The sequence below is a fragment of the Geotrypetes seraphini genome, chromosome 7 (genome assembly GCF_902459505.1).
Source record: "Geotrypetes seraphini chromosome 7, aGeoSer1.1, whole genome shotgun sequence".
NCBI classification, from domain to species: domain Eukaryota; kingdom Metazoa; phylum Chordata; class Amphibia; order Gymnophiona; family Dermophiidae; genus Geotrypetes; species Geotrypetes seraphini.
In genome coordinates this window covers 123,407,505-123,431,061 of record NC_047090.1, presented here as the reverse complement: position 1 = coordinate 123,431,061, position 23,557 = coordinate 123,407,505, and the positions used below count along the sequence as shown (strand labels likewise).

The following is a 23,557-nucleotide window of genomic DNA, read 5'->3' as shown; positions in this document are numbered from 1 at the left end:
GTATCTGACTAAGGACGTAAGAAGACTTGAAGCGGTCCAGAGGAGGGTGACAAAAATGATAGGTTTGCACCAGATGTACGAGGAGAGACTGGAAGCCCTGAATATGTATACCCTAGAGCAGGGGTGTCAAAACTCAATCACATAAGGGGCTGAAATATGAAACAAAGACTAAGTTGCGGGCCAAATTTTTAATTAAGATACTTAGGGGTCCTTTTATTAAGGTACACTAATTGATTTAGCGTGCGCTAAATGCACACCTTAATAAAAGGACCCCTAAGTGACTAAGGCTTATTTCTTAGCAGAAATAAGGTTACAACGTCTCCAACTCCACACCGGCTCTGTGGTGTAAACAAAATAAATATTGTAATCACAAAACAGGAAATAAAATTATTTTTTCTACCTTTTGTTGGTCCCAGGCTCTGGTTGTCTTCCGATAATTCGCTTGCCAGGGTCTCCTGCCCATTTGTCATTTTCTTCTCTCTCTGTGCTAACCATCCATCTTCCATTTCTGTCCTCCCCTTCCCTCCCTCAGAGGTCTGGCATCTTTCCTTTTTTTGTGTCCATATTCAGAGCTGTAGCAATGGGTCCCACCATCTGTCCTTTTCTCAAACTACCATTTCATCCAGAATCTCTCCCTCCATCCCCACCACCCCAGGGTCCACCATCCCTCCATTTCTCTTCCCAATTACCCTCCTATCCAGTATCTCTATGCCCCCTCCACACCATCCCTCGTGTCCAACTTCTCTCCCTTTCTGTTCCTTCCCTCTCTCCATCCCATTGCCCACCATCTCTCTTCCTCTTCTGTTTTATTTCTTACCCACCTCACCCTCCACTCAGTCCAGCATATGCACATCTGGACCCCTCCTTCTCTCCCTCCGGGTACTTCTGCAACAGGGCCCATCACCGTCCTGAAGGCCTGCATGTTTTCCCCCTTCTTCTTCCCAGTCTCACCTTCAAATTTAGCCTGCTATTCCTACCCTCCCTCCATCCCGGCTTCCTGATCTCCTCTGGTCTGCCGGCACAAACTGTTGCCACTGCTGCTCTTCACTCGCGTCTGCCTTCGCCTGTCTCCTCTTCAAAGCAGCCTGCTGAGGATCACTGGCTGGCTGTAGCGAACCTCACAGGCTGCACGTTACCTCTGATGCGGTCCCACCCCTCCTCTGACGTACAGGATCGTGTCAGAGGTAACGTGCTACCGGAGGTCAACAGCGGCCTGCGAGGTTCGCTACAGCTGGCCAGCAATCCTCAGCAGGCTGCTTTGAAGAGGAGACCAGGTGAAAGCAGACGCAAGTGAAGAGAAGCAGCAGCAGCGGTTCGTGCTGGCGGGCCAGATATAGTATAAAGTTGAAAATGTCTGGCGGGCCAATTTTAACACATCATGGGCCAGAGTTTGACATGTCTGCCCTAGAGGAAAAGTGGGACAGGGGAGATAACGACTCAGATGTTCAAATACTTGAAGGGTATTAACGTAGAACAAAATCTTTTCCAGAGAAAGGAAAATGGTAAAACCAGAGGACATAATTTGAGGTTGAGGGGTGGTAGATTCAAGAGCAATGTTAGGAAATTCTACTTTACGGAGAGGGTGATGGATGCCTGGAATGCGCTCCCGAGAGAGGTAGTGGGATGAAAACTGTGATGGAGTTCAAAGAAGCGTGGGATGAACACAGAGGATCTAGAATCAGAAAATAGTAAATATTGAACTAAGGCCAGCCTTTTGGTTGAGGATGGGCTGGAGTAAGATTTGACCGAGACTTCGACAGTTGGAACCCAAGCACAGTACCGGGTAGAGTTTTGGATTCTTGCCCAGAAATAGCTAAGAAGAAAAAATTTAAATTGAATCAGGTTGGGCAGACTGGATGGATCATTTGGTCTTTATCTGCCATCATCTACTATGTTACATATGTGTATTATCAAGAAACAAAAGTATTTTATATAAAAGCAGAAGATCTAAGAGGTGCACAGGTAATTTAAGTGTAATATCACAAGTAGCATACTTACCATCTCAGTCTGAAGGGCTAGCACATTTCAAGTTTACTTATCACACACGCAGGCAGTTTTAAATAGTGAAAAGGGATTTATTTTATAACTAAAGAACACAATTTCCCTATGGAATCACTGCTCCTTATATGGAAGAGACATCATTACGACATGGTCACACAGACCAGCTCTAATGATGCATATCACATGTCACAGAGCAGTATTTATTCCCTTACAGCATAAGATCCAACAGAAAGTCAAAATAGTTGTGGATTAATCAAGTATGAATCCAATCCCTCCAGACCAAGTCCGTAAATACAAGGGCTGTCTTAGGTATTCTAACACATGAAAATTAAACCAAACCTCCCTTCCACAACATACAACAAATAATCTCAGATTAGCATCATTTTCAAAGAAAAGTCAGGTGAATAAACCAAGAAAACACAAAAGGATTCTTTTACATAAAGTTAAGCAAATTCTCTTTAGACATAATGGTTTATTCTAAAACTTACTTGTTTCCTATTAAACATTTTGCTAAATCAAAAGGTTTCCAACAAAAACATTTTATATTTTTTGGCTTAAAGGGAATATACAGTAGTGCTTTTTTATTGCAGAGCCTGCATTAACTCAGGCAAAGCATATGAGCACGTTTGTACCTTCTGGAAAAATCTTTAAATGACTTTCAGTATCACCCTGGAAAAATAAAACTAAATCAGAAATACACAAAAAATGCATGCAAAGGTGTCTTTTTAAATGTATAACAGGATTTTTAAGTTTTGAGATAATTTACTGGATTTTAAGACCATGAAAGTTACCTGCTTCCAGTGACAATTTTTAAATTGTGCTAAAAGTTGCACCTAAAATCCAGCATCTTATCCACGGTGCCATGAAAATTAATCCTCTCGCCTCCCTGTTGGAAGTACAGCAGCTGCAGTTCGGCCTCTCAAATCCTCCCCCCACCCCACTATGCAGCTTCAAATTGCTCTTCCATACATCTGGGGGAATTCTACACTACAGCACATTGCTGAATTTACAAAGAGTTCTCCTAGGGTGCAGAATTTACATCTATGCTGGCAGTTGGAGCTCTGGTTCAAACTCCACAGCTGCCATAATCTTTACACATGGTCCAATTCTTCCAGTGTGCAATCAGCATGGTACAAGTTTCTGCTTTTCTCACAAGGATCACCTTGCTCATACACTGCAACAGCCACACAATGCAGAAACTCCACAACAGAACTGTGTCTCTACCAACGGTAATAACTTTCAAACAGAAGCTGGAAGAGGAACAGGAGAAACGGGGGGACAAAAGGGCTAAAGGAAAAATGGCAGGGGAAGAGCTATAGAAAAGGAAATAAATAATTATCCCTTGTGTCCTACAACTTATTTATTTTTTTTTTTTTTTTTGGGGGGAGGGTGGAAAGGAGAGGAGGAAGAGCATGCATAGGAGAATTGCTAGACAGAGGTTAAGGGGGCCTGCTGAAGAAGAGATAACTACAGCGAGACACGATACAAAACCTGACAGCAGAAGGTAAACCCAGTGCAAATTGTAACTTGTAAACTGTATATATTATGTATGTTTAACCTATAACCTGTTCCGAGGGCTGTGGGGAAAACAGGATAGAACATGAATTAAATATAAATAAATAGGGAGATGGCCCATCTTCCCCAAGTCATTGTCCTCACCTAAGACGGCACTGATGTAATGTGGGGTGAAAAACTGAGCTAACGTTTTCATTTGACAATCTGGGCCCAAAGGGGAGTTTGCAGGTAGCACCAGGTTCCCCCCTCCCCCCATCTGCAATAGGGAGGATATGCTGGATTGGTGTAGTGGGGTGCGAGTGAGCTGGGAAGCATGTCTGAGAGAAAGACCTGTTCGCTTGGGAGGGAATGTGTCAAGATTTTGTCCATTTATGGCCCCAACGTGGGTCAAACCAATTTTGGCCCTTTTAGTCCCCAAACTGCCTACAATTAAACATGACAGCAACTTATAAATCAAGTATATAAAGAGGTATTGTTCTCGATGCACTAAAGTAAAAAGGCCCAATCGATGCCCCATTCAAAGGGATGGGAGGACCTCAAATACTTCATAGGCCACGAATCCTTTCCTCTATCAAAGCCAGCCATTTTCTGAGGCACAACGTGTGTGTGTGTGTTTGGGGGGGGGAGGGAAGGAGGGAACAGGTTGCCCTCACTCGCCTCGATAAAAATTGCTATGGAGGCCACAGTGATTTGCATTTACTCCTGCCCTGACAGCCTCCTGGAGTGGTGGTGTCCGACGCTGGTGATAAATGCCAGTGTGCCAGCAAAGTAGGGGGTACTGTTATCTTCCAGCATAGCAGTAAAGGACAGAAGCGAGATCACCTGAAGTGAGGTGTGGGAGGGGGGCAGGGAGACTGTGGTGAATGGTTTTATGCTGCACCTGAGGTGGGGGTTTTTGCTATCAACTTTGCCTCGTTAGACACATTAGTAAAGTTCAGTCAATAAAGTCAACAATAGACTGCCTTTAGCATACAACTCACTAAACTGAGGGGGGGGGGGAATAGTCTTAGCATATTTATCCTCTTATTTTGTCTTTTCTAAATTTTAAAGCTGAAAGGTACTTGGCAAGTCAGTCTGAACAGTTGATGGATAAGGCACCAAAAACTATATTTGACTGTATGAGTTCGACCAGACTAACTAGACTAGGATTTAGTATCTCTGTGATACCCTCGCCCCCTAGAGTTACAAAGCTACACATGCAAATTACAGAATGTAACTGCCCTCAGTCAATATTCTACAACATCAAAGGGGTGGGGGGCATGTCAGGCAATTACAGCATATATATTACAGAATGCTATCATTTATGCACCTAACTGCCTTCAGTTAAGTACGAGCAGCTACACCAGTCACTGAACTAGTGTAAGTTATCACAGCTCAAATCAGGTATAGTGTGCACACAACTGGTATTATAAAATGATTGTGTGCATTATCATGTCCCCTAACTTTTAGGGGGTAATTGGGTGCACAATTCTCATACAGGTCGTAGAAATTTTGAAAATCAGGCTAGTTAATTAGGGCTTTAGGACAGAACAGACACCCACTTGGCTATAGGCGGCTGTTCAATCGCTCTAGAACAGAATTTTAGAATACCGTACTGACCACAACATAACCCCGAATCAGACAGAACAGATCGCAGGATATCACTGCAGAAGCAAAGTATCTCAATTACATTTTCCAGAAGCAAGTGGACTGACCCGAGTGAGACTGGTAAAAAGTTGATTTGGATTAACTGTTTAATGGTCATGTAGATAGTTTCACTCTGCCCCTTACACTATAGTGTGTTAAGTCAGTTCTCCCAAACTGGCAGTAAAAAAAGCAATGTTTCATCACTATTAAAAACATACTGTAATCTGAGCAAGAGGATAACTGTTCTAATCCTCAGCCAAAAATCTCCCCATCAAGACACAGTTCTCAGCCAGTGGTAGCAGCAGAGCGCTTAGGTTAGCAAAACCACCAGAAATCATCAATGCCCCTTTCTAGAGTTTCCAGCAAGATCCACCAACAGCGACTTCAGCAAAAAGTTTAAACCTCAGTGCCAATGGCCCTGCATTCATGTTGGAAATGATATAGAACTAAAAACGGAGAAAAATACATCAGATCCATACTTTTGGAACCAAGAACAGATGCATGGCAGATAGGGTGTGTTCGGTGCATCTCGGCAATACTGCTCCATCATTGATTAGCTTTACTTTTCTTGCTCTTGCTTTTCTTGTCTTTCTTCTTCAACCCGTCCATGTTTGCTCGCAGGAGGTTAGAATAAGCCTGTGGTACAAGACGACAGTCAAAGTTTCTTGTGCATATTAAATAAATCAAACGCCTAACTAGATGAACACATCATGCATTCAAACAGTCCATGTCATCACATAAGGCCTCACCCTAATTAAAGATAAACTTCAATGCAGCAGGCTCTCCCACACAAAATAGTTTGATTAATTCACAGTACAGGCTACTACTAAGGCAAGTCCTTTTTACTGCAAACATTGAGGATTTTTCTAAGATTGCATAAGGTTAAAGCAGTAGCACTAGGGGGTGTTTGATACTATTCATCCATAATGGGAAGGAGCTTTCTACAATGCAGGATGATGCCAGGATATTCAATGAAAGTCATTGAGTCATTGAGTGCCAGAACACCTTGCAAGTAATAATAATTTTATTTCTTATATACCGCTATATCGTGAAGTTCAAAGCGGTTTACAATAAAGATACATTTTGTCAGTACATGGGATACAAGTACATTCAAGGTATCGCAGCTGTAATTTCCAAGACTGAAACACACGATACTGATCAAAGAACCAAGTGCATTAGAACTCACCATCTGAAATTTATTTACTTCTTTGGAACTGACCTGTGTGGGGGGGGAAAAAGTGAAATGGTTAATTTGTACAAAGTGTTCATCACACTAGTCATGCAGTACAACCCAGCACACAAGAGACATCTATCATGGCTGTTAAGAAGCCCTACATGGTACATGACAGGAGGACATTCCTCCTCTCTTGTTAAGCCAACATTTGCAGTACTTAAACCTATTTTCCCCTCTTCTCCAATGAAAAGTAGCAGCCATGCAAGCCTTCCCAAACCTATTCTAATGCACACCTCCTGAGAACTCTGGCTGTTCCTTTCCCAGAAGGACCCTGGTCTGTTAAGACTAGCTTGAGGATGCCTCTTAGAGGCAACAGTTTGCTCTTGAATACATTCTTTGAGCTACAGACCAAATGCAATAAGAATGTCTCCTTCAAGTTCCCTTACCACTGTACTAATCTTTTTCTTCCCATCTGTAGCTCTCAGGAGACACTTGTTATCTGCAGGCTCAAAGTTCTCTGGATGGCCTTTACGAGGGACTGGTTTTGTTCGCCCATCATCTGTATGGCAGATATTCAAAATGTGTGTTTAGTAAAGCAGGATAGTAAGTTTCTCATAAATCATGCAGAATATTCCTTAGTTAGAATAAGGCATGTTAAGACGGGGAAGGGGGTGGCAGTTTTCAAAAGAACTAAGTCATTTACCCCTAGATATTACATCCAGATTCAAAAATCGGGGGTTCCTTTGAAGTAACAAAATGGCATTAAACCATTTAATCTGTATAGGAAGGGGTGGTGGTGGTGGTGTTTTTTTGTTTTGGTTTTCAATAGAAAAGAACAAGTTTTGGAAGTCCAAATTATTTTTTCCTGACATTTCCCTCTCCTATACTGTACACCTAATCAGGATGGATTTGATTTAAATCACTAGTCAGAAAGATTTTATTTAAATCATGGTTTTCTATAGAAGGATTTTTGCTGTGAAGCAGCATATTCTCTGCAGACACAAATTCTGCGATATCTTCTAGATAGAAAAACTGCCTGCGACATTATGAATGGATTAATGGAATTCATTTACCAAAAATTTTAAAACTGCATGATTTTACAGCCTCTTGCTACATAATTACAAAATACTTATTTTATAATGAACTAGCTGATGCCCCGGCGTTGCACGGGTATTTAATTATAGCAATAACACTGTAAATGGATTCAAATAAAGATACTTTATAGTGGTGAATGAAATTATTTTTTTACAGCTTAATAAAAAGTACAATATTCAAATTATAATGTGAAATAGTTGTATTGTATTCATTTTGTCAAATAACGCAAAACGTGATTATAAACATTTTTAGTTTCACCTCCTGGAGCAAGAACATATAAATTCTTGGGTGAACCCACCCTTGAGCAAGCAACATAGAGTTGTGGGCCACGAGACCCCCAGAACATATCACCCCAGGTAGTGAGGGATCTGCATACCAAGTTTCGTTCAAATCGGTCAAGCCGTTTTTGAATTACTGTGAGAATGGCAGCTTTTTACATATTTTCCATTGACATGAATGGGTGAAATCTGATTTTCTGTTTGTAGCTCCGCCCACGTGTGCAGGTGGGCCGCGAGACCCCCAGAACATATCATCCCGGGTAGTGAGGGATCTGCATACCAAGTTTCGTTCAAATCGGTCAAGCCGTTTTTGCGTGATCGCGGCACATACATACATACATCCGATTTTATATATATATAGATAAGCTTCAAATTATAATGTTCCTTAAATGGAAATATATCTTTAGATTATTTTAAATAAAGTGGGTTTCTTTTTGTTTTTTTTTAAATAAGATCTCAGCGTCTGAGACAGAATACTTAAGAAAATAATAGCCACACTGGGTCAGACCAATGGTTCATCTGGCCCAGTATCTTGTTTCCAGTGTGGCCCATCCAGGTCACAATAATCAGCAGCAATACTCCATGCTACCAATCCCAGGGCAAGCAGGAACTCACGGCAGCCATTTTTATCGATGGCTCTGCACGGGGCAGGAGGGTAGAAGATCGCTCCTGCCCTGCTTCTCCACTAGACCATCAGATAAGGTGTGGGTCAGTCAGCGCAATTTTCCACATTCGTGAACTGGCTCTGCCCCTAATTCCCGTGAATATTGAGGGAAGAGAAATGTATTTACATTTAGTGAAGAATAACTGAAATCAGTAACTAGTTATATGGGATAAATTTATTTATTTATTTATTTTTTACAGTAACTAGCACAGCACTAAGACACTTGTGTGTCTAAGTCAATCCTGTTTGTCAACAGAAAAAAAAATCTACAATCTTTCATTTACTTGCAACAATGGGGTGAGTTCTGTACTGAAGCGTTTCGTTATCTTGGTATTCCCTTTGGCCTGTATAGAGACTGGATAAGTCCAATCTTTAGAATGAGCAATTCACCCAAAATATAATACCGTATGACTTAGTATTCCTTGCATCAGCCAATAATTGAATTGGCAAGAGGATGTTCATCATTTTATAAGCAGTCTTGCTGTTTTTCAAGCTGTCAATAGCATGGCAAAAATTCCCCCCCCCCCCAAAAAAAAAAAATATATATATATAAATAAATAAATTCTACCTACATTTCTTCAGGGTGACATACACGCTGCCTGTGGTCCGGCATTTCTGAAACAGCCTTGTCAACTCTGTCAAGAACTACAAGAAATTTAAAAAAAAAACAACCCACAAAAAAGGTTCATCAGTTCAGTTAAAAACAAGCAGTCTAAAAATTCAGTTTGGGGCCTCAAAGTCCCTCCTTGAGGTCCGCAGTCCAGTCGGGTTTTCAAGATTTCTCCAATGAGTATGCATGAGATCTATGTGCATGCATTGCTTTCAATGCATATTCATTGGGGAAATCCTGAAAAACTGGCTGGATTGTGGCCCTCAAGGAGGGGGAGAGGTGAAGACAGGACAGTATCACTATAAGCTAAAGCTAAGTGATGTTCCGTTTGTCATTAATATATAGAAAATTTTAAGAAAAACCAAGTTAAAAACAATGAGAAAAAATTTGAAAATGAGTTCACTATGAATAATTAATAAAGGCTGGACCGACGAAGAGTAAAATAATCGGTGTTTTATACCCGATGGTGGTCTGAAGGTCCATACATTTCAGAAATATAATCATAATAGTGTCTATCAGAATATTTATGGTTAGTCCTTAGTGTGAAATCAACTAAGACAAATATAGTACATGATTTGATTGATTATACAACAGAGGCTCCTGTACACTAACATTAAGTAAACATGGCCCAATATGAATTTGGAAAGAATAGGGAAAAGAAAAGAAAAAAAACCACCCCTATATCTGTATGGTTTGAATGTGTACTATGAATTTGTCTTGTCTAATGTCTGTTGAATGAAATGTCCTTTGTCTTCCTTCTCTAGTTTTTCCTGTCCTAGATTTGGCGTTCTTTTTTTATTTCCACTTTGATGTTAAAGCGAAATGCGGTCTAAAAATTCTAACAAACATAGATCCATGGTGCAACCACACCAACTGCTGCATGCACTTCCTGCCCTGAATCAAGAAGATGCAACCCATCTTTGGGGAAAAAGGTGACAAACATTGAATCCAAAACGTTGAGAATGCTTATGGACCCATGACATGAAAAAAGACCAGTCTCAAAAGAGTTACATACTTGAACTTCTGTAACTTATTTCTCCCCCAGCTCGTAAAAGGATAGGGACTGTTGTATTACAAACAGTTTGTTCTGTTGGGTGAAAGACTAGTGCTGCCTGATTCATGGGGGGGGGGAAATTCATTTGATTTGGCCTACTGAATTGATTTTTCGATTTGAATCACTTTTCCTGCAAAATCGGGTGAATTTTTTTTTTTTTTTAAACAGCTTGGAGGGTTTATTTTTGTAACCTCTTCACCCACCCCACCTCCCTTTGCCCTCTCCAACCCCACACCAGTGCTGTGGTGTAAACAGGGGGGGGGGGAGGGGGAACAACAACAACAACAAAAAAAAACCCAAATAAACCACCCCGACTTTTCCTCTCTGTTAAATCCTAGCTCATGCTTGCCAACACTAGCTCTGGCAAGATTCACATTTCAAATCTGACATATTGTAATCACAAAATAGAAAAAAAAATTATTTTTTCTACTTTTTGTTGTCTGGTCATCTTATTATTCAAATCATGTTGGTCCCAGGTTCTGGTTTCTGTTTGTCTTCTGTTAACTCGCTCACCAGGATCTCCTGCCCATTTGACATTCATCTTTCATCTCTGTACCATCCCTTCCACTGCCATATCCAACATTTCTGGTTTTCCTCCCACTGTCTAACATCTCTCTCTCCTCCACTGCCTTGTGCCCTGGGTCAAACCTCTCTATTCTCCTCTATGCAGCATCTCTCCCTTCTTCCCCTCCATTATCATGTGCAACATTTCTTTTTCTCTCCCTATGTCCAACATTTCTCTCTCTTATCCATGCATACCTCCCTCCCCTCTACCATATGCAAAATTTCTTCCTCTCACCCCTTTCTACCTGTTTACTCCTGGCAGAATTCTGTGAAAAAAATTCAAAATTCTGCACCCAAAAATCAGCAAGTGCTGCAAGTTTTTGTCAAAATTTAAATATTTTTGCTAATTATCCATATTCCATTTAAATAGTTAAAATAAAATGCTTTTCTTCTCCCTTTGTTGTCTGGATATTTTTCTATCATGTTGGTTCCAGTTTCATATTTTCCTGACGTCTGCTAATTCTCCTTCAAGTGGTTGCTATCCATTTCTCTTTTCTAATCTCTCCTGTCTATACCCTCACTACACCTGACTCAGACATGGTAATCATTTCTTTTTAGCTCTTTTCCGCCTCTTTCTTACCCTTTTCCTCTTTTCAGCTACCTATCAAATTTCTATTTTCTCACCCATTCTCCATCTCATTCCTTCCTTAGCCCTCCATTCCCTTTTATTTTCAATGTACCTCCATTACCATATTTCTACCCTCTGTTACAGCTATCCTCTTATCCGTTTCCTTGCCACCTTCTTTCAGGGTTCTACCATTCTCAGCATTTTCCTTCCTTGACCTCCACCCCTCCCTTGTAGCCTGACATCTCCCTATCTCTTCCCTGCTGCACTCTCCCACTATCTTCCCTCACTCCCATTTCCAGGCATCTCTCCATATTCCATGCTGATCCTGGATCCAACATCTCTCTCCCCCTTTCATCTACCCCCATGTTCAACACCTCTCTCTCTCTCTCTCTCCCCCTTTCTTGTGCCCTATGTCAAATCTCTCTATCCCCCTCCCTTCCTCTCCTCCATTAAGTACAATTTTATCCTCTCCTCTCACCATGCATATCTGCTTTCCCTCCCCCTGTGCCACCAGCTTTCCTTCCGCTCCTCCTCTGTTCTCCAAGGTTTGCTTTTTTAGGTTTTGGTATTGGCAGTGACTCACACATGCTGCCGATACTGCGACACAGCCGGCGCAGCGAGATTCTGCACGGGAAAAGGGAATTCCATTCCTCCCTAATATTCCAAAAGACAGGATATCAGGAAAGTCATCATGCGAATCATAGAAACATAGAAGATGACGGCAGAAAAGGGCTACAGCCCATCAAGTCTGCCCACTCTGCTTACCCATCCCCTTTCTATGCCCTAATGACCCAATTTCCTTATCTTGACCCTCGTAGGGATCCCACATGGGTATCCCATTTATTCTTAAAGTCTGACACGCTGTCTGCCTCGATCACCTGCACTGGAAGCTTGTTCCAATGATCAACCACTCTCTCTGTGAAGAAATACTTTCTGGTGTCGCCATGAAATTTTCCACCCCTGAGTTTGAGCGGGTGCCCTCTTGTGGCCGAGGGTCCCTTGAGAAAGAAAATATCATCTTCCACTTCGACACTTCCCGTGAGGTACTTAAATGTTTCGATCATGTCTCCCCTCTCCCTACATTCCTCAAGAGTGTAGAGCTGCTCCGGGAGGAATACAAGATGGCGGACGCTATGTAGCTGTGCTCGGCAGGCTTAGCGTTTTTTCTTCATTTTAATAACTGGAAACAAATACTTACTTTAACGGAATGCCTCATACGAAGAGGAAGGGGAGTGTGAGAGCGGGGCACTTGCCGCTGCTCACATCGTCTCCTGCCCAGCAGACAATTCAGCGGTTTTTGCAGCCGCTGAGCCCAGCCGACGCGCAGATATCCCCGCGGCGGGAGAGTCCTGCGTCGGACCTGAGTGAGGGAGCACTCGGGTCTCTGGATCTGATGACATCTCTATCTCCATTGCATCTCTCTGCGCCCCCATGTCCAGCAGAGGCGCAGAGTGTTGAGCTTGGCCCCGAGGGAGAGGAGCTGGAGACCCCGGAGCAGGCAATGGGAGGAGCTACTGCCCTAGCTGGAACGCTGGGAGGAAGGGCTGCCGAAGGAGAAGGAGTACCAACAAGCACCCCAGCAGTGACACTGGAAATACTTTTGGAGGCTATCAAGAGACTGGATGTGAAGGTGGAGAAGACTGCCTCAGATGTTGAGGTAATGGTTAAGAAAATGGATAACTTTTCTGAAAGTTTGTTAAAAGTCAAGCAAGAGTGCATGGACAAAATACAAACTGAGTCAGCTTCATTGAAAAATTCAATTACCACTATTATTAAAGAACAAAATTCCACTGCCCGTAAAATAGAAATGATTGAGAACTTTAACAGAAGATTGAACCTGAGAATTTTAAATTGCCCAAGGATTTTGGCAATATCACCTATTGAGATTTTTAAAAAATTTCTGGTAGAATGTTTGAATTATCCGCAAGATCAGATTCCGCCTTTAAATAAAGTATACTTTTTACCTACTTCAAAAAGAAATTCAGATATACCTAAAGGTGAGAATTTGGTCACTGATAAAGACTTGCAAAACCTTACGGCAATATTAGAGGAATCATCTATGGAAGTTAAAGAGAGAGGAACTTTAATTGTTAACTTTATCTTTGAACAAGATCTTAATGCAGTTATGAGGTTATTCTTTAAAAAGTCTGGATCACTTTTTTGTGGTCAACGTTTATGGTTATATCATGATGTAACTAGAATAACCCAGGAAAGACGGAAAATGTTTTTGGGCATGAGAGAAGAGACAAGGAAGCTAGGTGCTACTTTTTTGCTAGCTTATCCATGCAAATGTGTTATTAAGTTTAAAGATCTGAAATATGTGTATTTTGCACCAGAACATCTACGTTCCTTTTTGGATCTCAAGGGTTTATCTAGTGGAGGGAGTGTAGCTTAAATGAATTGCTGGGTTGTAGCGTTTAAGCCTTTACTTTTTTGTTATATTATTGTAATATTACTCCCTATAATATCTTTGTTTTCTTTTTCCTCCTCCTAATTTGAGGTCTAAGGAAGAGTTAAGTTTCATATATATATATTTATTTTAAATATTGTAATGTTCAATGATGTTTTTCTTTTGGAACATGATTCTGTATTTCTAAACCAAGTAGTTATACTTGTAAGTATGTTAAATTCAATAAAAATAAAGTTTAAAAAAAGAGAGTGTAGAGCTGCAATTTGTTCAGTCTCTCTTCGTACGAGAGACCCTTGAGCCCCGAGATCATCCTGGTGGCCGTCCGTTGAACCGATTCAATTCTGCGCACATCTTTACTGTAATGTGGCCTCCAGAATTGCACACAGTACTCCAGATGAGGTCTCACCATGGCCCTGTACAACGGCATTATGACTTCAGGCTTTCGGCTGACGAATCAAGTAAGAAACTGCTAGATTTGGAGCACCGTTCAGTGATAACATTTCTCACAGAAGAGAAAAAGCCAAATGAGATCTATGAACACATGACTGCAGTTTATGGTGAGTCTGCCTCATCATCCTCCAAAGTAAAATTTTGGAGCAAGCAGTTTAATGTGGGGTAGAGTGTCCATTGAAAGTGACCCTCACACTGGATGGCTAATAAAAGCAATTTCCACAGAAAAGCGCAAGAAAGTCAAGGATTTAATTTTGTCAGATAGATAAATTAAGGTTTCCTGAATAACTACAGAAATGGGCATCTCAGCAGGTATAGTTTGGACAATAATTCATGAAAAGATGGGCATGTCCAAGGTTAATGCAAGATTTGTTTGCCTAGTCGCTCCCTCAATCCTTCACCAGCATCAGTAAGTAATCCTGTATGAAGATATTGCAACACACTACACTTCCCCCTCTGAATTCACGAATTCTGTATCTACGGATTTGCTTATTCACGGTTTTAAACCCAAGAACCCATTTAAATTTTTCAGGCTATTTTAAGCCCTGTAAGCCCCCCCCCTTAAGCCTTACCTGGTGGTCTAGCAGGTTTTCGGGGCAGGAGCGATCTTCCCAAGCGCCTGCCCCATGCAGATCGCTCACAAGAAATGGCTCAAGAGACTATGGGAACTCAAGGCAGCCATTTCCTGTGAGCTATCTGCACATGGCAGGAGCATGGAAGATCGCTCCTGCCTGAAAACCTGCTATACCACCAGGTAAGGCGTAAAGGGGGGGGGGGTTTCAGAGCTTAAATTAGCCAGGGGAAGCAGGGGTTAGGGGCAGAACTGGCCCGAATATTATTCATGGTTTTTTAATATTCGTAGGCCTGCTCGGCCCCTAACCCCCGCAAATACGGAGGGGGAAGTGTATATGTAAACCCTATATTGTTAACACTGTGAATGTAAACACTGTAACTCCTGAGCTCTTTGGGGAGGATGGGATATAAAACTAACTAAATAAAAGTCATGCCAACTGTCTTCTGGGATGATGAACTTTTGCTTCTGGAGTTCATGCCACACATGACAAGCATAACCGGGAAGAGTTATGCCAACACAAAGATCACTTTGTGGGGAGTCAATCAAGAAGAAGAAAAAAAAAATGAGAAAAAGTCACAGCAGGTGTGCTGCTTCTTCAAGACAATGCACCGGTGAATATGCCACGACAATCACAGGCTGCCATCTGAGAATGTGGGTTTCAGCAGCTGAACCAGCCACCCTACGGTCCTGACGTGCCTCCCTTGGATTATTTCCTGTTCAGAGTTTTGAAGAAATCTCTCTGTGGACAACAGTTTTCAAGTGATGAAGATGTCAAGGAAGATGCGACATCCTGGTTTGAAGGTCAAACTGAAGAATTATTTTCAAAGGGAAAAGAGGACAAAGTGTATGGAGCTATCAGGGGACATAAGAATAGCCTTACTGGGTCAGACCAATGGTTCATCAAGCCCAGTAGCCCGTTCTCACAGTGGCCAAATCCAGGTCACTAGTACCTGGCCAAAACCCAAGGAGTAGCAATATTCCATGCTACTACTGATCCAGGATTATACTGAAAAAAAAAAATTAAAACTTTTTCTTACTGAGGTAGATAAATTATTGAACATCCCTCATACACATCACAGAGACTATATAATCTCTGGCGACCATAACACAGGACAAGTAACTTCCTCATGTAGATAAGGAGAACAAGTGAGCCCAAATCCAAGGGTTTGAAGTAGAAGGCAGTTGCTTGTGTCTGTAAGTGTGTAGAGTAGATCATACCCAAGGTTGTGGTCAATCCTAAAAAGCACCAAATTGGGAAGCCTCAAGCAAAATGTCTGAAGAAAACCTTCCTCAGTTTGGGAAAGGAACACTAGAAAAATTTAAAGCAAATCAGATTAGTCTAGAAAAGCCGACATTCTTTTACCGATTTGAGTGCCAGCTTGAGCATCCATAAACTTAAGGATGATATACTCATGGGCACTCTAAAAGCAGCTAAATGAAAAACCACCTGCCTGCATAAACTTAGTATCTGGAGTTTTCAATACCTTGAAGTAGACTACTATGAAAGTATGAAGAAAAGGCTAGGCAGTCAAGCAGCTGAGCATTACAGCCAACACCCCAAAGAAGAAATAAAATTAAGGAAAGACTAAATTGGATAAAGACCAAGACGACTGTAGCATGAGGACTGCTATTATGGCAAACCTGGTAGAGAATGGGAAACACTGCAATAATCTTATGATCACTACCTGCTGGTCAGAGAAGAATGGCACTATTACTGGAGAAGTAAGCATAAAGACCAGAGATTTGAAATATTTATTTTCTTCTACCCAGTATATCTGGTTGCAGCACTTACCCCTTAAACCCAAAGCAGGGTTGACAGTTTTTGATAAGATCATCAGATCTTCTAGATTTGTTTTTAAGATGTCTTGGCAGTAAATTCACATTTGTTTATTATTAAGAAGGAACCTAAAGGCAGCTCCGTTTTCACCATCAAGGGTAAATATGACAATTAGACCTCCATCAAGCTCAGTTGCATCCCAGAGGATCAAACAGACAAAAAAGTGGATCCTCTTCATTCTAAAAGTTAAATACTGTACTACATATTTACAGACTCACAGAAAGGTGTTGGTGCAGGACTGTATTTCAATTCAAGAAAGCATGGAACAGAAATGCAGGATCTCTTAGGGAGAGGAAGATATTGCGTATGATCTGGATGGGTCATATGATTTTTGTCTGCTGTCATTTTTGTGTTTCTATGAAAAAACAAGGGATCCACCTCTTCCTCTCCTCTCTGGTCTTGCATATAAGCACCAGACAGTCGGCCCAATCCTACACTCCTCCTCCTCCTCCGCAAGGTTTAATTGAAATGGAGTCACTAATGTAATTCTACCAGTGTTTGCTATAAGAAAGATGTAATAATTCACTGAAAGCCAGCAGCGGAGTCTTACAAAACAAAGTACCTTTCTTATTTCTAATCTTAATGTATATTTTCTGTAAACCGCTTAGAACCTAACGGATGTAGCGGTATATAAGAAATAAATTACATTACATTACATTACATTACATCCGAAGAAAACTTCCTCCTCTGCCCACCCAAACACAGCTACATTCAGTGACTGTTATTTTGCTGGCTGGAACCTAATGCCCATAAAGAAGCCTTCAGGATAAAGCAAAATACTTTGAACATCTAGTAACAAACTCCGATAAAAAAAAAAATCCAAGGACGATAACGTTGTCCTTTATTCTCCCGAACTTTAAAAATGACTAACCAGTTAAGAGCTAAAAAGATCTTACTTCACAATCCCGGAGGAAGAGAGCATTGAGGCCCCCGCTTTCTCCCCCCCAGCGGTGACCAACTTTTGCCTAGGATTCGCCGGGTCCTCGAACCTCATGACTCAGCACTGCGAAAACTAAACGTTACCGTCAGGATCTCTCTCACCTGCTCACTTTCCAGCAGCACCATCTTCCCCGAATGCTGAGTTATAACTTCCGCGCCGACACCGGAAACTAGTCAGCGGAACTGAGCGCTTTATGCACCTTCTGCGCAGGCGCTGACGGACGCTGGCGTGAGCGAGGCACGTGTTTGTAGGTTGTCGCGTCGCTTCTTTCAAACTAGATTTTCCTCTGCTATATTTCGTTATTTAAACAAGATGTTGCAAAATCTGAATGTGGAGTTTGTTTACTTTTTTTTTTAACTTGAAGCGTTTTGTGAAAAATGGTCTACAAACATAAATAATTGATTTCCAAATTCTTTTTTTATTTAGCAATTAATTTTTGTCTAGCAAAAAAGAGTCTACCCAATCTTACTCTGGTGACTATATTTAACTTTGAAATACCTGTAGTCACTTTAGAAATGTGATCCCGTCCCTTGCTGCCTTTTGTGAAGCTATATTCAGGGAAAAATGCTTGAGTACCTGAATAAATTCATGTAAACCGTTCTGAGCTCTGGGAGAATGGTACAGAAAATTGAATAAATAAATAAAATAAATATTCTCCCTGGAGTGTGATCAATTCAGTCCCACAGTAGGTGACTCCCAAGGTAGGAAGGTAACATGGTAATTTGAAACCAAGTGAATAAAGCCAAAAATTGTTACCTTCAGAGGAGGAGGAGGATATTTGATACCTCATGTCGCAGAATCTAAAACCGCTTGTCCAAAGGAAGAATCTGACCAGGAAGCAGTGTTGATGCAGTAATGCTTAGAAAATGTATGAAGAGATGCCCAAGTAGCAGCCATATAGATGTCTCGTAGCAACCGATCGCTGGAGATGGGCTCTTGTGGCAGCCATGTCTCTTAATGAGTGTGCTGTCACATGCAGACTATGTTGCAAATCTTCTGTAGATGTTGATAAGTAACAGAAATGAATCAGCTGAGTAATCCGGATAGAGTAGCTTTGACTACCAGCTTAGGAAAGGCAGAGAAATTATAAGACTGGAACAACTGCGATGGTCTGTCCGGGGACGTTGTCCTTTGCAGGTAAATTGAAAGCACCCTAGCACAATTTAGGGTATGTAAACGTCGTTCTTCCATCACATGAGGAGGAGGGCAGAATGTGGGCAGAACAATAGACTGATTGAGATGAAAAGGAGAGACCACCTTTGGCAAAAAATGCGGATGGGTGCGTAACAACACCTTGTCATGAAGAATTTGAGTGTACGGCTTGTACCACACCAGAGCCTGTGTTTCTCCAATACATCTGGCGCACATAATGGTCACTAGAAACAAAACTTTCCAGGAGAGGTATTTGGTGGAAGCAGTATACAGAGGTTCAAATGGTGGGCCCATTAAGGCAGACAATAACAAATTTAAATTCCACGCTGGAGTCGTTTTTTTTTCAGTGGAGGATGTAAACGTAACAGACCCTTGAAGAAAATCTTTATAATAGGGTGCTGGGTCAGAAATAAATTATCCATGCTATCTTGGAATACAGAAATGGCTGATAAGTGAGCCTTTACCAAATTGAAAGCCAGACCCCCTATTGATAGAGATGCCAGATACTGGAGTACTTGCGCCAGCATTGAAGAAGCTGGTGAAAATCGGTGTCAAATGCACCACTCTTCATAAGGGCGCCATTTATAGGAGTAGGCCTGCTTTGTTGCTTCCGAGCGTGATGATTGCAGAATATGCAAGACCTCCGGAGTGAATAATGGGTGAGTAGTTATAGAGGCTGGAGCATTCATACTGTCAATTGTAGCATGCTCAAGTTGGGATGTAGGAGAGGACCCTGGTCCTGGGTTATGAGATCTGATACCAGGGGCAGCCGGTACGGGTTTGCTTGAGCCCTTCTGATGAGAGTGGGAAACCACACTTGTCTGGGCCAGTTTGGTGTTATGAGCAGAAGATGCGAATTATCCTGAACTGCCTTCTGTATGGTTTTGTTGATGAGAGGGATTGGAGGGAAAGCATACAGCAAACCTACGGCCCATGAAATTTGGAATGCGTCTGGCGCTTCTTGATCTGGTGCGAAAAACTTGGAGCAGTATCTGCTGCATTTGAAATTCTGAGGGACGCAAACAGGTCTATCTGGGGAGTACCAAATTGACTGAACAGGTCTTGAGTAATCGTGATCTTCAAGGTCCACTCGTGAGGTTGTAGCTGTCTGCTGAGACGATCGGCCAGATGATTGTCTCTCCCCGACAAATACACTACCTTCATGTGTGAGTGGAAAGAAATTACTGTCTTCCAAATATATAATGCTTCTTGGCACAACTTTCTGGAACCCATGCCTCCTTGTTTGTTGATATAGAACATTGTCACCTAATTGTTTGCACCTGAATTGTTTGATGTTGTAAGTGCACTTGGAAGGCTTTCAGAACTAAGGTGACCGCATGGAGTTTCAGAAAATTTATGTTGCATTGCTGTTGCTGCACCGACCCTATGTAGTCCATCGACCAACGTGGGCTCCCCATTTCTTCTTTGAGGCATCCGTGTTGAGAACCACTGTATGCTGCGGGATCTGGAATGGCATCCCTGCCCTTAACGTGAAAGGTTGAGTCCACCATTAGAGATTTCTGAAAACCTGCGTGAGCTGAATTTTTGTTGTCAGAGGCTGTGAGTGTTGATCTCAGTGATCTCTGAGAAACCACTGCAGATGTCTCATGTGCAGCTTCGCGTGAGGAGTGATGTGGACCATGGCTGCCATATGCCCTAACAGTACATGTCATGCCATCACCTCCTCTAAAACAATGAGCTCAGTGATAATCAGTTGAATTGCCAGTGCTCGTTCTTGGAGAAGGTAAATTTTTGCATCCTGTGATTGTATGAGAGCTCCAATGAACTGGATTCGCTGAGATGGCTTCAGGTGCGATATTTTTGTGTTTATTAAAAACCCCACCTGCATGAGGAGATGTAATGTCGTTTGGGTATGAGTGTAATTTTGGTCTGGGGGCTCAGAAAAAGCCAACAAAGAAAAAACTTCTGACATAATAAGCCTGCCGCACGTCTATGTTTAACTTCTTAGAAAAACGCTGCGCTGCCCTGCCGCTGGTCCTGGCATCTTCTCTCGACTGCAGCCCACCCTCTCTGATAACTTCCTGTTGCCGCTAGGGCTTGCCACAGTGGAGAAAAGACACAAGGTCCAGCGGCAGGCGATGCAGTGCTTTTCTAAGAAGTTAAACGTCGACATGTGGTGGGCGAGTGAGCGGGGGGGGGGAGGAGTAGATGCCGGCAAAGGGGCATGGCAGAGAGTGCTGACCAGTAGGCACGCTGGTCGGTAGCAATGTGCCGCTTCCAGCCTCACAAGAAGTGGGTTTCCCCCCCCCCCCCCACAGGATCACCCACAGGACAGGCAAGTTTTTGGGAGGCCATGGCCCCTGTGGTCCACACTCCTCCCCCCGTTCCGACGGCTATGATAGAAGGGACTTTTAACAAGTATGACTTATGGAATCAAGGCTTTTTGGTTTCATGTTTACTCTTTAAAATATTTCTATGATTGCTTTTCACATTGACAGTGTAGGGTAAGTTATGTTAAATCAGTGAAAAATAAATCTTTTAATATATTTTGTTTTGCATCTTTTTGAAAGCATAACTTACACATCCTACAAGGGTCTGAAGACTTTTACAAGGCATTACATAACCCATATATTAAAACCATAACCAAGCCATTCAAAACCTGACAAAGGTTCTCCATTCTGCCCAGTTACCAGGAAAAGCTACCAGTTGATGATCTGCAAGCTCAGTAATTTAGTATCTGTCTTATATTCCAAGATGAGACAAGATATGAAATTTCATACTTTTCTATCTCTTGCCTCCTTTAGCATGAACACAATAATAACATTTTAGAAAGCTTGCTTTTTTATCAGACAAAATGCAATTAAATACGCCAGTTAAAGGATCACTATCCCTGCAAACATTAGCCATGTCTCCCTGTTATATATAAATTTTCCATAGTTCTGTATTGGAGAAGCACCGCAGGGTAACAATAAAATGAGAAATTATACAACCAATAATTTCTGTTTTGCTAAGTGGGATGCAAGGGCTCTCTCATGAACATACCTGAACATCACCTTGTTTTTGTGGTCTATATTAAGGCGTCTTTAACCTTTTGATTAGATCTTCAATCTGATTTGAATTAGAGAATGACACAGGGACAAATTTGTCCCCACCACTGCAGGAACTCAATTTCCCCACCCTGTCCCCGTGAGTTTTGTTGCTGCCCTTGCCCCATTCCTGTAAGCTCTGCCTTAACCACACACGCCTCAAACACTTATGATTTTAAAGGGTTTGAGGCTTGTGCAGATGAGGACAGAGCTTGCAGGAATGGGGCAGGGGCAGGGACAGGAAAAGACCTCGCCGGGACAGGAAAAATTTGCCCCTGTGTTATTCTCTAATTTGAATCTTCCAAGGCAGGAAACCAAATCTAACACAATTCTTTTTGCTAAAGCACCAGTAGAGGCCGCCATATACCTTCTTAAATAAGATGTTTTCTGTAATATCTGAAAGTATAGCATTAAAAAAAACCCCCAGTAACAGAAATCCTATTCCCATTGTCGGTGTTCCATAGTAAAGCACAACAGAAATGTGTCCATTAGCTTCTGCTGCTTTTTCTTCACATGGTTCAGGTTGTCCTTTTTATTTGGGTTTTTAAAAAAGTGATTCTATTGAAGCGTGGGACCTCTTAGGGAGAGGAGATAGTGGATGCTGTGGATAGACAGACTAGATGGGCCATTTGGCCTTTATCTGCCATCATGTTTCTATGTATGAGGGTTTATCGTCTCACGATCACCCTAGCCTGTATTTATTGGCATGGCAGGAGCTACTCTTCAAGAGCATAATGGAGTGTCGAGTTCTCTATCGGAACTTAGGGCTGAGCCTTTTGTTTCAGATACAGTTAGTGAGACAGGATCAGATGCAGAAAGTCCTAATGCTATCCCAGTTTCACTGTCAGCAGGTAGTACCTTTCTTGGCCTCGGGCAATAAACAAAAGCTGAGAATACATGATTAGGCTCCACTACAAATGAAGAGAGGAGGGAGGATTCTTTTCTTTATTTATTCCATTTTCTATACTGTTTCTCCCAAGGGAGCTCAGAACAGTTTACATGAATTTATTCAGGTACTCAAGCATTTTTCCCTTTTTGTCCCGGTGGGCTCACAATCTATCTAATGTACCTGGGGCAATGGGGGGATTAAGTGACTTGCCTCGTGGGTTTGAACCCACAACCCCAGGATGCTGAGGCTATAGCTTTAACCACTGTGCCACACACTCCTCTCTTTGTGATACAACATCCTATGGGTCTGGCAATTGTAAATAATGAGTGCTCGGAAGTATACCACCTCCGTACAGCTTAATAATCTCAGGCAAAAGCCCGATGGGGATGATATGCCAGAAAGGATGGCATAACATTTGCCTCATTTAAGATGCTGAAAATTTCTGAGGAATTAAACAGGCAAGTGAAAGAAATTATAGTTCCTCAAAAGGTGGAGGAGTGCATATAGCTTGTACATTTCCAGCCAAGCACATGCTAGAGTTATAAAGCCACTAAGGCAAACCGATCGTGTACTGATCGGTTTGCGACCCTTTTCAACCTGATTTTCCTCTGACCCAATTCACTAACCTCTGTGCCGATCCGATTCTGATCCGTGCATGCAAATGAGGGGAAATGGCATGCAAAGTAGGAAGGACGCAATTCACTAACAAAATTTAGGCACGCCAATTGGACTGGCTGATCCAAAAAGAAGCGACTGCTGAAGACCAGTCGCTACTGTCCTTGCTGACTCTGTAACCCTGAAATCTCTCGCATTTGTTGGGGGGGGGTGTTTTGACAGGTCTGCCTGTCTTTTCTTTTTTTTTTCCCATGGCATAGATATTTTCGGTGTGTTACACACGCAAAATATCTGCCTCATTAAAAAAAAATGAAAAGACAGGCAGACTTGTCAATAAACAGCAGAGGCCTCCCCCAACAAACGCAATCCCCTCCCATGACCCACAAATGGCAGGATGGATGCCCACTCCTTCCTGCCACCAACACTCCACCCGATGCTAATCCTCCCTGCCTACGCGAATATGGCAGGAGGGATTCCAACTCCCTCCTGCCACC

At 42.1% G+C, this 23,557-nt stretch overlaps 1 protein-coding gene across 1 annotated transcript; it reads right to left on the bottom strand.

The window, feature by feature from the left end:
• Positions 1-2,453: 2,453 nt before the first annotated feature.
• Positions 2,454-17,549, bottom strand: SRP14 (signal recognition particle 14). The gene is made up of 5 exons (XM_033952875.1): positions 17,462-17,549; positions 8,926-8,998; positions 6,763-6,875; positions 6,329-6,361; positions 2,454-5,778 (listed from the first exon to the last, which is right to left on the bottom strand). Exons 1-5 carry the CDS (start codon positions 17,483-17,485, stop codon positions 5,689-5,691), a joined length of 333 nt encoding a protein of 110 aa, XP_033808766.1. The 5' UTR covers positions 17,486-17,549; the 3' UTR covers positions 2,454-5,688.
• Positions 17,550-23,557: the final 6,008 nt, after the last annotated feature.